This window comes from Protopterus annectens, chromosome 13.part0 (assembly GCF_019279795.1).
Source record: "Protopterus annectens isolate FY-2018-M chromosome 13.part0, PAN1.0, whole genome shotgun sequence".
NCBI classification, from domain to species: domain Eukaryota; kingdom Metazoa; phylum Chordata; order Ceratodontiformes; family Protopteridae; genus Protopterus; species Protopterus annectens.
This window is the reverse complement of record NC_056747.1, coordinates 1,217,459,119-1,217,473,886: the sequence shown is the minus strand read 5'-3', so window position 1 is coordinate 1,217,473,886 and position 14,768 is coordinate 1,217,459,119. Positions and strand designations below refer to the sequence as shown.

Below are 14,768 nucleotides of genomic sequence, written 5' to 3'. Positions count from 1 at the left end.
CATAGTTATTGTAGGCCAATAAGGCCTAATCAACATTCATAGTTATTGTAGGCCAATAAGTCCTAGTCAACATTCATAGTTATTGCAGGCCAATAAGGTCTAGTAAACATTCATAGTTATTGAAGGCCAATAAGGCCTAGTCAACATTCATAGTTATTGTAGGCCAGTAAGGCCTAATCAACATTCATAGTTATTGTAGGCCAATAAGGCCTAGTCAACATTCATAGTTATTGTAGGCAAAGAAAACCTCATAAACACATACATAAGATGGATCAACAGAAGTGTCAAAGTACCACATAACCTAAACTAGTATGAAGTTCAGCTGAGAAGGGTACTTAAAGTACCCTAGGTAAATATGCAGTGTGTAAAATATCTGGTTAATTAAAGTACATTAAGTAAACATGCACAGTATATGCACACATCTGGGTAGCATACAACAAGAGAAAACCTGCAGCTAAAGAATTATTGTCTAAGGATATGCATTACAGTAACTACATACAAGGATCATAAATGAAGAGCAACATATGAAATAGAACCACAATGGTTGAAAAAGAGGAGCTGGTAGAAAACAGGTAAGGGCAAAGAAAGGCTCAGGAGACTAGAAGGTAAAGGTCAGAAGGGCTGTGGAGAAGGAAAGAGGAGATAAGGAAGGACTGAAAAAAAGCCAGCAGAATTGGTAGAAGAGAGAGTTTATGGGAGGAATAAGAAGCCACAGTAGCTGGTATCACTTAAGAAACAGCTTTATCAGCAGCTATAATACAGATTTAGTACAGAGTCTGTTTATCATAATTGTGGTGTAGCTTGTCAGCACCTGACACACACTGAAGCCAATTTGGTTGAATTTGCTAGTCTAAATGAGCAACACAACATTTTTTTTATTTATTTATGTATTTATTTATTTATGTTTTTTGCATGAGGCATAGCTCACTGCCAACCCTGCCTAAAGTTACCAAACATAAAGGTAGGCAACGGGTGCCATTCTGATTATGATGCATTAATGAGCAATATTCTAAATGCAATCACTATTGTGTGGTTCTCTTCTTTCTTAGTTAAAACTGAGAGTCTGATCATTTGGCGATTTCTGCATTCTCTGAGATATCAGAGTTATATATAAGTAGCAGCAAGGTGAGAGAACAGAGCTCCCTATATCAGGTTGAGGTTACTGGCAGCCCTCATCTACACTCACCTCGCAGAAATACATTTTAACTGATTTTGTTTTGAGTTTTGGTTGTTTTCAGAATAGGTGTCAGTCACAAAAGAGTCACATTTCTATCATGGAGCTGTGAGTTGTATTAATTTTGAAAGTTTAACTATTTGGTTTTAAGGATTTAGTCAACAGGCTTCTGCAAGTATGCAATCAACAGGTTAAATAAGAGACACCCAATAATCATACTACAGTACTAGAAATACATTTTATCTTTTTGTATATGGAGCACGTTTGCATCTAGCTTAACTACAGGGACTTGGAGAAAGAAAATGAAAATAATTTAAAATTAGAATCATTCATATATCTCAGGAGCCTAAGAATAGTTTCACTCTGAGATTACTTAATCCATGCGGTCAACAAAAGTTCATACTTTGAAAAAAATCAGTGTAAATACTTCCATAGCGTAAGAGGTAACAGCCATAATGAGTCATTCAAAGCAAATGCATGTATTACTGCTTTATCAATTTTATTTATATATTTAGACCTAAATAAACTGTAGTTGGAGGAGACTTTGCACCCTACCCTTAACTCATTACATCCGAGTGACGCTTCCAGGTGCATATGCAGTTAACGCCTTCTGATGCCTCTAGGCGTCAAATATTGCTTGTTCATATTTGCATCAGTAATTTCAGAACCATGCTATGTACAAGGTTTTAAAAATGTTCATCTTAAAGCTTACACAAATGCAAACTCAACTGCATTAATATTTGATGCCTGTCTAGTGCAGGTAAAAAGATAACTGTTTTTATGATATTAATCTATATCAATGTAAGTTTTCACATTTTTTGTAAATATCTCAGCAACCACGTAACATAGACATAACTCCTTAGCCTCATGAGAAAGCTCTCAGCTGGATGAATAAAATGCTGCTGAAATAATGCATGTAACTTTAGTGGTTGCTGAGATATTGTAAGTGGTTTACAAAATAGTAGAAATGTAATAGTTTTATTTACTGTCACTTATAAAATTTGGTTTAAGACCTAGAATCTAAAGAATACTACCGCTATAAAAATAGTTTGTCCTGAAAAGTTTGCCATTTATATTTCTTTTAAAACCCTTATGGTTCCAGAAATATGAACATTTGTTTGAAATGTGAGGACATAATCTGATTCTGTCAAAAAGCTTAGGTTCCGCCCATTGGAAGTTACAGTGCAAACTTCCTGAGCTACATTGGAGTGAATGAGTTAAATCCAACAAACAATGGAGCAAATAATCATAGCACTTATTATTTGAATTGTTTGTTTTTTGCTACTGTGGTACCCCCACTCTGGGCCAGTAATAGGAGCCTGAATCCTCACCACTGGCACTGGAGAGGGACGAGAAGGATGTTCACTTGGAAGAAAAATGGATACACCCAGTATTTTCAGATGCAACTCACTGCATCAAGCACAATTTCCCTTAAGAGCTCACAGGGAACACACTCAGCCCGGGGTCTGGATTTCTTTGCCTGTCTCTCTCCTGGTTCCTAATAAGACTCCCCACTGGCACAGCTATAGAGTTGAAACCTCAGCCAAGTGTCCGAGCCAAGTTCTCCACCACTCTCTGGGAAACCAGTGCTTCATGTCCCTGCTCCAAACAGCTGACACACATTCTCTTTGATATTTGATTTACACACACACACACACACACACACACACACACACACACACACACACTTGGGAAAGTCTGGCATAGATTTACTAGCTATGCCCCCTTCAGCCCAGACTATAAGGTAGTTACACCACCACCACCAGAAACTTCAAAGTCAGCTACTCCAAGGTTCTTGCAAGGGTACCCAATTAAACTGAGTGAAATTAATATTAATACAAATGGTAGTTTGACCAACAGCAAGGCTTTCAGGACTGCCCAGAGCAGTGACCAAATACATATAAGTACTCTCAGAGATAAAAATATTTTCTAAAAGACCATCCACAGAGAAACATTTAAATATATTCAATAATAAAAAAGAGCATGAAAATACTAAATATCTGTTTACAGTAAACACCAGAGTTTCAAGCACAGGGAATTTTAAACTAACGCAGATAAATAGATTCGCACATATACAGAATAACAGTACTTAACTAATCTCACTATATTTTCCTGACTGATTTAAAGAATTGTTATTCACTGGTCACTTATTAGAGCAAGGGAAGCTGAAGTAGGTGAGGGGTCCTTCTCTGTCTGGTTCCAAAAACAGATTGCAATGAGATTTCAGTCTCATCTAGTATTAAACATAATTTTTTATCCTAGATTACAGAATGACATCACATACATCTGGTTATCTGACTTCTGTTTCCATGGTACGCCCTTTGGCTAGAAGCTGCCAGAATTTAGCACATATGTGTTACAATATATATCCTGAGCTTTGCTAAAGTTTATTGCAACATCTGGAAGCTGTAAAACAATTTTAACACTTCTACCCTATTTCTCCTGGCACAGCTGGCTATACCTCATATTATCACAGCTTCTACCATCTTATTGATAGTTTCACTAACACAGTACTAGAATCAGATCACGTTAGATGTAAGTATGACATCTTTCTAGCATGCACTTAAGGAGCAGGATCATACATTGGAAGAGTTGCACAGGACAGCTGGAAAAACTAAAATTCCTTGGGCAGGTTAGCTCATGTTTCAAACATGCACTGTAATATTGCTGAAATGAGCAACTCTACTTAGATGAGTGCTCTTATTTAAACAAACCATGTTTCCTTTCTTGACTGGGTAAGTGACATGGTCCGTGGACCTTTTTCAGACACAACCAAAGTGCAACAGCACAATTTGTTATAGAGATGACAATTAAATGATTATTAAATAATTTTGAAATAATTATAGAAGAGTGTTTACATTGTATAAACTATTGCAAATATAATTTTTGAAATAATTGTGAGTTGGTTTATGACTATTGCCTTGCTATTACAGTAAAGGTGGAAATGCATCATTTATATTAAAACTGTGGAAAGAATGATTCTTCCATGTTCATGTGAATGAACTTTTCATTGTGTTTCTCACTAAAATGTTCTCTCTCAATGGCTTCTGAATCATAATCCATTATGTAGAAGTTCTTTGATCAACAATAGGAACTTTACTCCCAATTTTTACTTGAAAAGCATGCAAAATGCATCTGAAAGTAATGTACTTTCAATTGTAAATATTCACAAAAATGCACTTCATACATGTGATGCCATGCAGTATGGAGACATGAGGTGCTGCAATGCAATTGCCATTTGTCTGAGTGAAAATAAAGTTCATTCAGGTTAGTTTTTGCGCATTTTCTGAATGAAAATCAAAATGACTGGCTACCACAAGCCAGGAAATCATACATTAACTGACATTCTCCTATAAACACTCATATTGAACTTCTTTATTTGTAAGCAGAATTTACAGGTTTTGAGTAACAATAGAAAATAATTTGGGTATCGTTTTTCACCTAGTAGTTAATTATCTAAGTAACAATACAAAAATTTTAGAGGGAACATGTCAGTTCAGGTCAGTGGACATAACATTTCTTTGCAATCCTAGTAGCTGTCCATGGGTTTGTAGTCAGAGTCACAGCTGTATTTTGTAGGCTGTACTAGCAAAGCACATATATTGTTTTTATGGAGAGTGTCTGTATATTTTTATTAAATGTTTTACGCATATATGGCTACTGCAAATTGTGACACTGGTTCTTATGTGGCAAATCATAACTAGAGAATAGAAATATGTCTTATTCTGTGCATTGTTGAGCAACTGAATGCTATTGCCTTTAATGAGACAAAAATATTTTTTTTTAACTCTTGCAGATGATTCTGTTGTATTCACTATCAAAGTACGTCAAGTTGAAGACTACCCAGTTGATTTGTATTACTTGATGGACCTTTCTAATTCCATGAAGGATGATCTTAGCAACATCCAGACACTGGGAAGTAATCTGGCTAGAAATATGAGTACTTTAACCAGCAACTTCAGAATTGGATTTGGAGCCTTTGTGGATAAGCCCATTGCTCCATATATGTATACTTCACCAGAAGCTATAATCAACCCTTGCTATGGGTAAGAAATGAGCAAAAATCTAGAAAGAGAAAAGGTTATCTCTTGTCTTTTATATTACTAGACAGTCACTGATTCTTCACCCCACAGTATAATGCAGTGTAGTGTGTAATTTATTTGTGCAGAGTATACATTTTTAATCAACAATATCATTGTTTACGTGGTGGCAGTTTATCACAGAGAATTAAAGCTTTGAGCTATCAGGAATCTTTATCCTGTAGTCTTGTGTTTGGTTGCCTCTGTTTTAATTTGTCTGTGTGTGTGAGCATGTACACCCCCCCCACACACACACACACACACACACACACACACACATTTTTCAATTATGTCAGCAATGGTTGAAAGCCTAAAATGCAAAAAAAATAAAATAAAATAAAGACTTTAACAAAATAGAAGCAAACATACATAAAACTGGGAAAAAATGTAAACTATGCTTCATTTCCGTCATCACTATCTTTACACTTGCAAACATTTGAAAATCACTAGAAAAGTCAGCTTATATTCTCCTCCTCCTTCTACATGCATTAATCACTATCACGAACTGCAGTCCCTGTTGCGATGTACCTTAAGATAATTAATGGTTTGTCAATATCGGTCAACATTCTACCATACTCTCTATCCCAGCTGCATCATTTGCCACAGATACTATCCCTTTTCATAACATGATACAGAGTGCATGATAATTATTTAGATTTACCATGTTTTTGATATACCTTTGATAAAGGCAGCCAATATGCTGTCACAATGCCTGACAATTTTTTGATAATGCCAGTGGAGAGTGCCATTTTTGTTTTGATAAAGTCCAAACATCTTGTCCCTTCCTTGCCATTCGTTCAGCAACACACTCACATCTCTCACTTTTTATCTGAGTCTGTTTATGAAATTTAACCTAGCAGTCATTTGTTCTTTGTGATGATTTAGCACAATGATGACATTTTGTCCTTTCTCCATAATTCAATGACATTCTAGATTTTTCTATTACCATTGAAATGCACTCTTGGCAGTAGTTTCCATTGAAATTGCTATTTTCATTGGGAATACCAAATGCAAACCTGTTTCCTCAGCACATCAGAAAGTCCTTCTATATACTGATAATGCTGGTACATTCTCCATATTTCAGTAACATACTCAGATGTTGTTCACTTTTCATTCAAGTCTGTTAATAAAATCTAAATCTTTCATCTGTCAAAAGGGGCTTCAGGCTAACATGATCTTTTAAACATGCAAACAATTTTTTTGAACATCCTGCTTGCTAGCTTTGCAGGCATTCCTAAACTGTGCAGGAGGTTACGTTCCAGATTTACTATTAGACTCGTTAGTGTGATGACCTTCCTCTCATCTGATAACTGAGTTCACTATAAAGACATTCTCTATATGGTTAGCATACAGCTCACAAACTTCATTAGATCAGTTCTGTGTTGTTGCAAACTCAGAGCCAAATGCATGGGCTATTCAAGCATTTGCAACTGTTAACATCTGGGTCACACACTTCTTTTTCAAGCCATCCATCAACTAACATTTTGAATGTGACCAGACTACCAATTCTGCATTTCATAATTTTCTTCCTCTATGATAAAAGAAAGTTTTTTTATTGAAGCTCTTAATGGAGGCAACGAAACAATGTAGGAATTGTATCTGGTCCCAGTGAATGACAAATAAATTGTATACTCAGTGTTCTTGCTAATATCTCATTTTTGCAGCATTTAAAGATCACAATCATATCCCTTCATAACAGCCTGTATCCTACTGAAAGGAGAGCTAACTCTTCTAAGTCTTTCACTAGGACAAAGATGTCTAACCCTGGATATCTGCGTTGTGAATAACCTCTGAGTTCTCTTCAGTTGTAATCGTTTATAAGTACAATAGGAAACACAGTATTCTGGAACTGGTCTGAATGGGAAGTTATATAATGGAACCAAGACATTCCCACCCCAACTTGAGGTATATCTTAAGATATGTTTCATCAATCCATAGGATTTTCTAAACACTCCTTTCAGATGGGGATAGAAACTTAAATCACTGTTGACCAGTACTCCCAGATAATATAGATGGTGATGTCAGATTCATTAACTTCCCCTACTGTGACTGTTTTTACTGCTTTATCTCTTTTGCATTCACTTTTTTGTAGTGTCGATGCGTTGTATCTTGTTCTGCTGACCAACTTTAATTACTGTGTTTACTCAAATTGTTATCTGTCATAATCCCTATCATACCTCTCAGCCAGTCTACACATGACAATATTATCTAATTTTAACATATAAAGCTGTATCTACTCCTTTGTTTTGATTTGACGTTAAACAGCTCATATTTCTTCTCTTTCATTTCCTCAGTTGTAGAGCTAATGAGATAAACTTCCCGGAGCTTGTCACTGTCAAAATGGACCAGTAGCAGTTACAACCCAGCACTAGTATGGTCTATTTACAAAAACTGGTACTGCAATGCTGCCATGTTTAGCATGCATCTTTTAAGTAACTGCATAGTGCATTTGAAGTATTTGAATGTGTGTGTGTGTGTGTGTGTGTGTGTGTGTGTGTGTGTGTGTGTGTGTGTGTGTGTGTGTGTTCAGGCAGAGGGTATAGCTTTACCTCTCAACTGTGCCTAATTTTGCCTCATATATTTGCATATTACTCAACTGTCCCTGATTGTGCCTCATATTGATGCCCTGTCCCTTATAATTTTTTAAACTTTTGTAAACTGACAATGCTGTGACAGTTGCCATAGTTCAAATGAAGACTGCAGTCAGTCAATAATGTCAGTCATTAGAGTTTCATAGTTCTTTTTGTTCAGAAAATTAATGTAAATGAAAAGCTGTTGTTTTGTTAACTTCTTAAATAAATTAGAGTAATATTTTAAAATTGGCCCTTTTTTGGCCTTTGTCCCTCCTTTACTTTTGGCATTGTCCAGAATTCTTATACAAAGAAGTTTAGAGGTAAGAAATTTTGGTCTGTTTCATGTAAAATGTATGGGTTTTTTTGGCAAACTGTTGTGGATTTGAGTTTCAAACTTCATAAACTTAAGAAAAAAAAATTGCTAATGCAAAACCTAATATGCTAGCAACTTTCTAAGTATATAACATCAATACTTAAATTATTTTTCTGATTTATTGCCATTGCATCTGATTCTTGAGTTAAGAAGTTGAGAGGGTGGAGGGGGAAGGATCCAATGGATTGCACTGTATCATTTTGACAGCAGTGAGCAGAATACATTTCTGGGTCACTATTCATCTGTTTGTTTATTGCAAACAAACATCTGAGCTGTACACAGTTGTACATATGGCTGTAATTGATGGCTGTGTGTGTGTGTGTGTGTGTGTGTGTGTGTGTGTGTGTGTGTGTGTGTGTGTGTGTGTGTGTGATTATACATTGAAAAGTTTCTATAATGTTATAATAAGCAAGAAGGGCACAGGGCTGCAGAAAATGTAATGACTTTTGTGCAAAAAAATGAAAGAATTAGAAGACAATGTTTTGGTCAGTTGGCAACATGGTTTTAGAATGTTGGTATGACTATTATATGCAACTAAAATGAGAATTTTTGGGAGGGATCATATTAAAAATATCTCAGATGGGCAAGACAATTTTAGGTTGTGTCTGTGGTCTGGCTAAAGATTCTTGAAGCTCTGGTTCAGTTCCAGGCTGAAGATTCTTCTGTGTTTTGATTTAGTTAACTGCAACATAATTGTGTGTTTAGTAAAAGGTCTGCAACCATGACTTGGACAAATTAAACTGTATAAACATCATACTAATTCTACTAACATGTACATGGTTAAAATTGTAATGTATAGAAAGCCAAAGAAGTAAGCATGTGCATCTTTTTACAGTGCAGTAAGGATACATTTTTCTTGTAGAACTATATAGGTGTGCACCACAAGGTTTCTAATTTTATAGGTCATACCTGCCAAGATGGCAAATTTTCACATTTATACACCTAACCCTCAGACACACAAATTTACTGATATTCACGTTTTGAGAGCCATGACTTTGGACCTTCTGCTATGATCCTTATTGGCCCTGATTTTGAAAGCTGAGAGACTGAATGATACAGTCCCTCCTTTTCACTATTTTGTCATGTTTCTGCACTTGTATGAATTAGCAAAAGTAACAACAGTTGCAATAAACCACACACATACCTGACAATGGTCTAAATAACTTTATTAACTGTTCCAGCAGAGTAGTATTGGTCTGAATAACTTTACTAACTGTTCCAGCCGAGTAGTACATGCCTAGTACAAGAGCATACATGCTACACAATGAAAATTACATGCTGTCATGGAAAGGAAAAAAATAATGTTACCTCTGACCTTAATATGTTACACTTTCTGTAATGTAACTGCTATTGTATCACTCTTTTACTTTGCAGACACTGCAGTATGATTGGTTATGTATCACCATGGTTTAGTTTCAGTTTACTAATATAAATTTCATGATATTCAAAAGATAATTCTTAAGAACATAGATGTGTCATTATTTTATTCTGCTTTATGTTTATTGAATCTGGACTTGATACTATATAATTAACTGCGTGACTTTACCTAATGCAATACAATTAATATTAGTCAAGGTAAATGTGGCTGTAACCAAGTCCACCCTATGTAAACCATTAGATATGCAGTTATTTTTAAAGGGACAACATTTTAGCTATCTATATGAAACTTACAAGTACAACTGAGCCAGCAAAGAAGGTAACTGTCCAGAGGGGTGTATTCTGGATATATTGATAGCTATCCTATAAATGGCTGGCTGCGAATGTAGTAAATGTAGTATATACTCTGAATCTTTAATTCTGTGTTTGGGATAGGCACCATAAAAAAAGACAGTTATGCTGTTCTTCAAACGGTCTGTATCTGGGGGTAGCAGTGGTCTGGAAGATGTACAATTCCAAAGTAATCTGTCAGTTTCTAATTGTGTTTGTGTTAGTGTCAGTGGAACATTTCTCCTTGGTTTTCCACAGAAAGTGGACTTACACCAGCTAGACACATGGTTAACAAATAAATAAATAAATATGACTTCTATGGGCTGGCATACATTTTTGAAAGGAAAATGCCTTTTGCAGAATATAGAATATTCCCAAACATGTTTCAGGTTGTAATGTAGTACATAAATTATTACAGTTTGCTATGTAATGTATTTCCATCATCAAAGAGTTATGGGTATTTTGCTGAAATTCAATTTAAAATATATTGCTAAATTTGTGATAGTTTGGATAAAGTGGAAAGAGTTGTCTGTGTCAGACAAGGATATTCCAAGACTTGAATTCCTTTTGTGTAGAATCTACTACTTGCTTTGTAGTCCTTAACAATGCTGACGATCATAGCCATCCCGTGCACCAGCTAATCTCACTGTATGCACATTTAAATGATTTAATTATTTATCCACTATGTCATTTCTCCCTTTCCAGTCTGCAATTCTTGATACACCTTTTATACTCTCTTACTGTAGTAACTAATCATGTTTTCAGGTTTCTTGTGCAGCCTAGTTTTTCTTTAGACTTTAATAGGCCATTACATGATATTATATAGGCACACACATTTTTCTGGATTCGCATATATTGGTTTTAATCAGCATCTTTGTCAATGTCACACGTCTTCCCTTACACACATACACTAGCTATATACTGTGTCTTGGTAATACCCTAGTCATTCCTACAGCCATTTCTGTTAAAGTTAACCCAGTCTGTGCTTCTTCAAAATAATGGCTCTGTGCTTTGTCCTTTGTACTTCTCCTGAATCATGGCACTATGTCACCTTCTTTGTATTTCAGCTGCATTTTGAGTCTGTCATGTTCTCTGTACTTCAGTTGTATTATGGCTCTGTCATATTCTCTATACTTCTGCTTCATCATGCATCTGTATCATATTCTCTGTACTTCTGAAGCATTGTTGGCTCTATATATTATTCTCTGTATTTCATCTGTATCATGGCTCTGTGGGTTGTCCTCTGCATCATGGCTCTGTGTTATGTTCTATAGATCTCTGCAGCAGCATGGCTCTTTGTCATCATATCTGTATTTCACCTGCATCATGGCTCTATTTCATGTTCTGTGTACTTTGCCTGCATCATGACTGTACTTCATGTTCCATGTACTTCTGCTGCATGGCAGGTCTATGTCATGTTCTCTGCACTTCATCTGCATCATGACTATACTTCATGTTTTTTGTACTTCTGCTGCATCACAGCTCTGTGTCATGATGTTCTTTGTGTTTCACTGTTGCAGTCATTACATTTAGGGTAATCTGCTGGCAGGTTGCCCTCAGTCAGCCTGAATAACAAAGTCTTGGGTCCTGCATCGGTTGCTGTCTCTTCTTCCATGACATCAGGTCGTCAGGGGTATAAAACATGCAGCCAACGCCATTTTAATCAGTCTTTCTTGCCGCATGGTGCCCAAAGCAGAAGCAGTTCACAAGTGCCGGTCGGCCAACTCCTGAAATTTTAGTTTTCGAGTTTCAGAACCGAAATCTTCAACCTAAAGCTAAGTACCCCACTGGGGAAACTTTTTCTTGCTCCTTACCGATGTCAATAAAAGTTAATAATTGTATTACTTGTGGGAAGCAAATACCTCATAAGGACTTTCATTTGTACTGTATTCCTTGCCTAGGCCCTGACCACAATGTGCCTTGCTGTCGGTCTTGTGCTTTATTTAATCAATGCACTATTAAGCGTCGATATATTTTTGCATCTCATTATTTTGGCTCAAGATTTAACTATCCAGAAATGTCATCAGTTAGCAATCCGACTACCGGAATACACAAAAAACGCAAAGAAAAAGACAGAGACAGACTGTTGAGGTCCAAAACCGATGATGAAGCTTCTCCTAAACCAGTCGCCGGTTCACAGTTACTCAGTGAGGCACTTTTGCAGCCCCTGATGCCAGCTATTTTTGATTCACAGGCCTCTACCGAGACCCATTCGGAGTCTGGTATGCCGCGAGACACTACAAGTACTGAACCCGTGGATGTCTCTCCCTTAGATGGGTCCAGAGCCGCTGGGCAGGCACCGGCTTCTGAGGGTGTTTTCAGGCCTAAAGATTTGTATATTAAACCAACGGCATCATCAAAAACAAGGCCAAAACCAACTTCTATGTCTAAAAAAATGACGCATGGGCCACGTGTTCAGGCCCCTATGCCTAAAAAACAAATGATCAAAATGGCTGAGGATTTAATTACCTTGATCAGAGGTTCCCAACCCCCTCCTGCTAAGAGGCCTAGGCAAGGCACTGATTATGAATCTTCAGATCAGGTTTCCATTTCTTCTGATTCCTCTTCTGATCAGGAATTTTCTATTCCACCTTATGAGAATTCTGATGCAGAAGAATCCATTCCTTCTGCTTCCCCTCCTGAGGATTTTTTCTTTTGAAGAAGCTTTGCATACCTTAAGGGAACATTTTCATTGGGAGATTCAGGATTTTTCAGAATCCAAAAAGAGGTTTAGGGATTTCCTTCTTCTTCCTCAGCATAGGCCTTTGGCCATACCTCCTGTTTTAGACATTGTTGATGATGTTTTCTCAGAATCCAGCATGGCTCCTGATTCCCTGCCTCCGACTCCTAGTAAGCCAGACAGATATTACAGGGTTCCTGACTCTCACAAGTTTCTTTTTAAAAACCCTACTGCTGATCCTGAAACGATTTCTCAGGATCCCAAGGGTGTTAAGGCTTCTACTGCTAAAAATCCTACCTCTTCTGATAGAGACTTCAGGGCGCTAGATAGATGGGGTAGGTAGGTTTACACGTCTGCCACCCTGGCAATCAGGGCTTTAAACTGTCACTTTCATATGCTTAAATATCAGCAGCATGTTATGGGCTTACTGAAACAGAAAATGATGTTGATTTCTGACTGTGTGGAAAATAAAGAGTTACAGGATTTATTGCACTCAGCTGAACAAGTTGGAAAGCATACTTTGCAATGTGGTATTGATTCCTTGGAGGTCTCTTGCAAGGCCGCCGTAACTAGATCTGTGATAAGAAGGCATGCTTGGCTCAAGGAACAAAATTTGCCTGATGATGTTAAAGCAAAATTGTTGGATGCACCTCTACAACAGGACAGTCTATTTGGTAATAAGGCAGACGAAGTTTTGAAAAAGATGGAAGACAAAGCTAAATCTATGCAAACTGTAAAAGATTTCTTACAAGTGCAGCCACCCAGGTTCAGTAGGCACTGGCCTACTAAGACTTGATCCTTTCTAGTACCCAACAGAGCCGCTCAGGCCAAACCTAGACATTCCAAAGGCTCCAGGTTTCAGTTGCAAGGAGCTTGCAGAACAAAACAATGGGGTGCCTCCACCTCCAAATCTGGAAGTAGCAAGGCCCCTCCCTACGGTAAACAGTCTCAATGACTTTCCTCTGCCATTTCCAAGCACTTATCTTTTGGCAGCCTCTTTGGGGGGAAAACTAGCACTTCTTGCACAAAATTGGCATCTAATTATCCAGGACAAGTGGGTCTTAAATATAGTATCCCAGGGATACAGATTTCATTTCCACACATTGCCAATTCCAAACGGATGGCCAGATCTGCCTCCAAATCAGTGAGCAGAGGCCCAGAAACAAGTTATGTCCCTCACGGATATGGGGGCTATACAACCAGTACCAGAAAAGGAAAAAGAACAACATTTCTATTCAAGACAATTCCTGGTAGCCAGAAAAGACAAATCATGGCGTCCAATTCTGGACTTATTCATTCTAAATGCTTTCCTGGACATTCCAAAATTCAAGATGCTGACTCTACAGCAGTTATTGCCTATGCTGGGCAAGGATGCCTGGTTATTAACTCTAGACTTAAAAGAGGCTTACCTGCATATCCCATTCAGGGAATCTTGCAGAAGATACCTCCGCTTCAAAGCAGCCTATTTGCATTACTAGTTTTCTGCACTGCCCTTTGGCTTATCTACTGCGCCCCGGGTCTTCACAAAGTGCCTGGCACCAGTAATTGCATTCTGCAGACAAAGAAACATTCAAATTTATCCTTATCTGGATGATTGTCTAATTCGGGTAGAAAACAAGGACACTCTTCTACAACATCTGGCGTTTGTAAAAAGGCTTGTAACATGCCTAGGGTACACCATCAATGAAAAGAAATCACAACTGGTACCCTCTCAAATAATTACATTCCTGGGTGCAAGCTTGAATACAACTGCCCAGATGGCTTACCTCACGCCAGACAAACAAATTCAATTGATGACATACTTCAAACAAGCGGCCACAAAAACCCAGCTGTCTGCAAGACAAATCCTGCAGGCTTTGGGGTTCATGGCTTCCTGCATTCTACTAATTCCATGTGCAAGACTGCATATGAGGAAACTTCAGTGGTACGTAAAAAGCTTATGGAGTCAACATTGTCACAGCCTTGAAACAATGATTCCTATCATTCTTTGCCTGCAAAAGGAGTTCCTATGGTGGGCAGAGGCCTGTCACCAAAACAAGGGACTGTCATTCATTCCACCCCTAAACCCTGACTACAGATGCATCAGATTATGCTTGGGGGGGAGCCATCTGGCAGGGAGATGCATTCAGGGTGAATGGAGCCCAATTCAAATGCACCTACATATTAACCAGAAAGAAATGCT

At 37.6% G+C, this 14,768-nt stretch overlaps 1 protein-coding gene across 2 annotated transcripts in view; it reads left to right on the top strand.

Annotated features, from left to right (window-relative positions):
* ITGB3 (integrin subunit beta 3) overlaps positions 1-14,768 on the top strand; it is a 1,138,779-nt gene that overhangs the window by 311,816 nt on the left and 812,195 nt on the right. For both annotated transcript variants that reach the window (XM_044055223.1, XM_044055225.1), the window contains exon 4: positions 4,971-5,220. In XM_044055223.1, the coding sequence (XP_043911158.1) occupies positions 4,971-5,220 (250 nt within the window). The remainder of the gene's footprint in view (positions 1-4,970; positions 5,221-14,768) is intronic.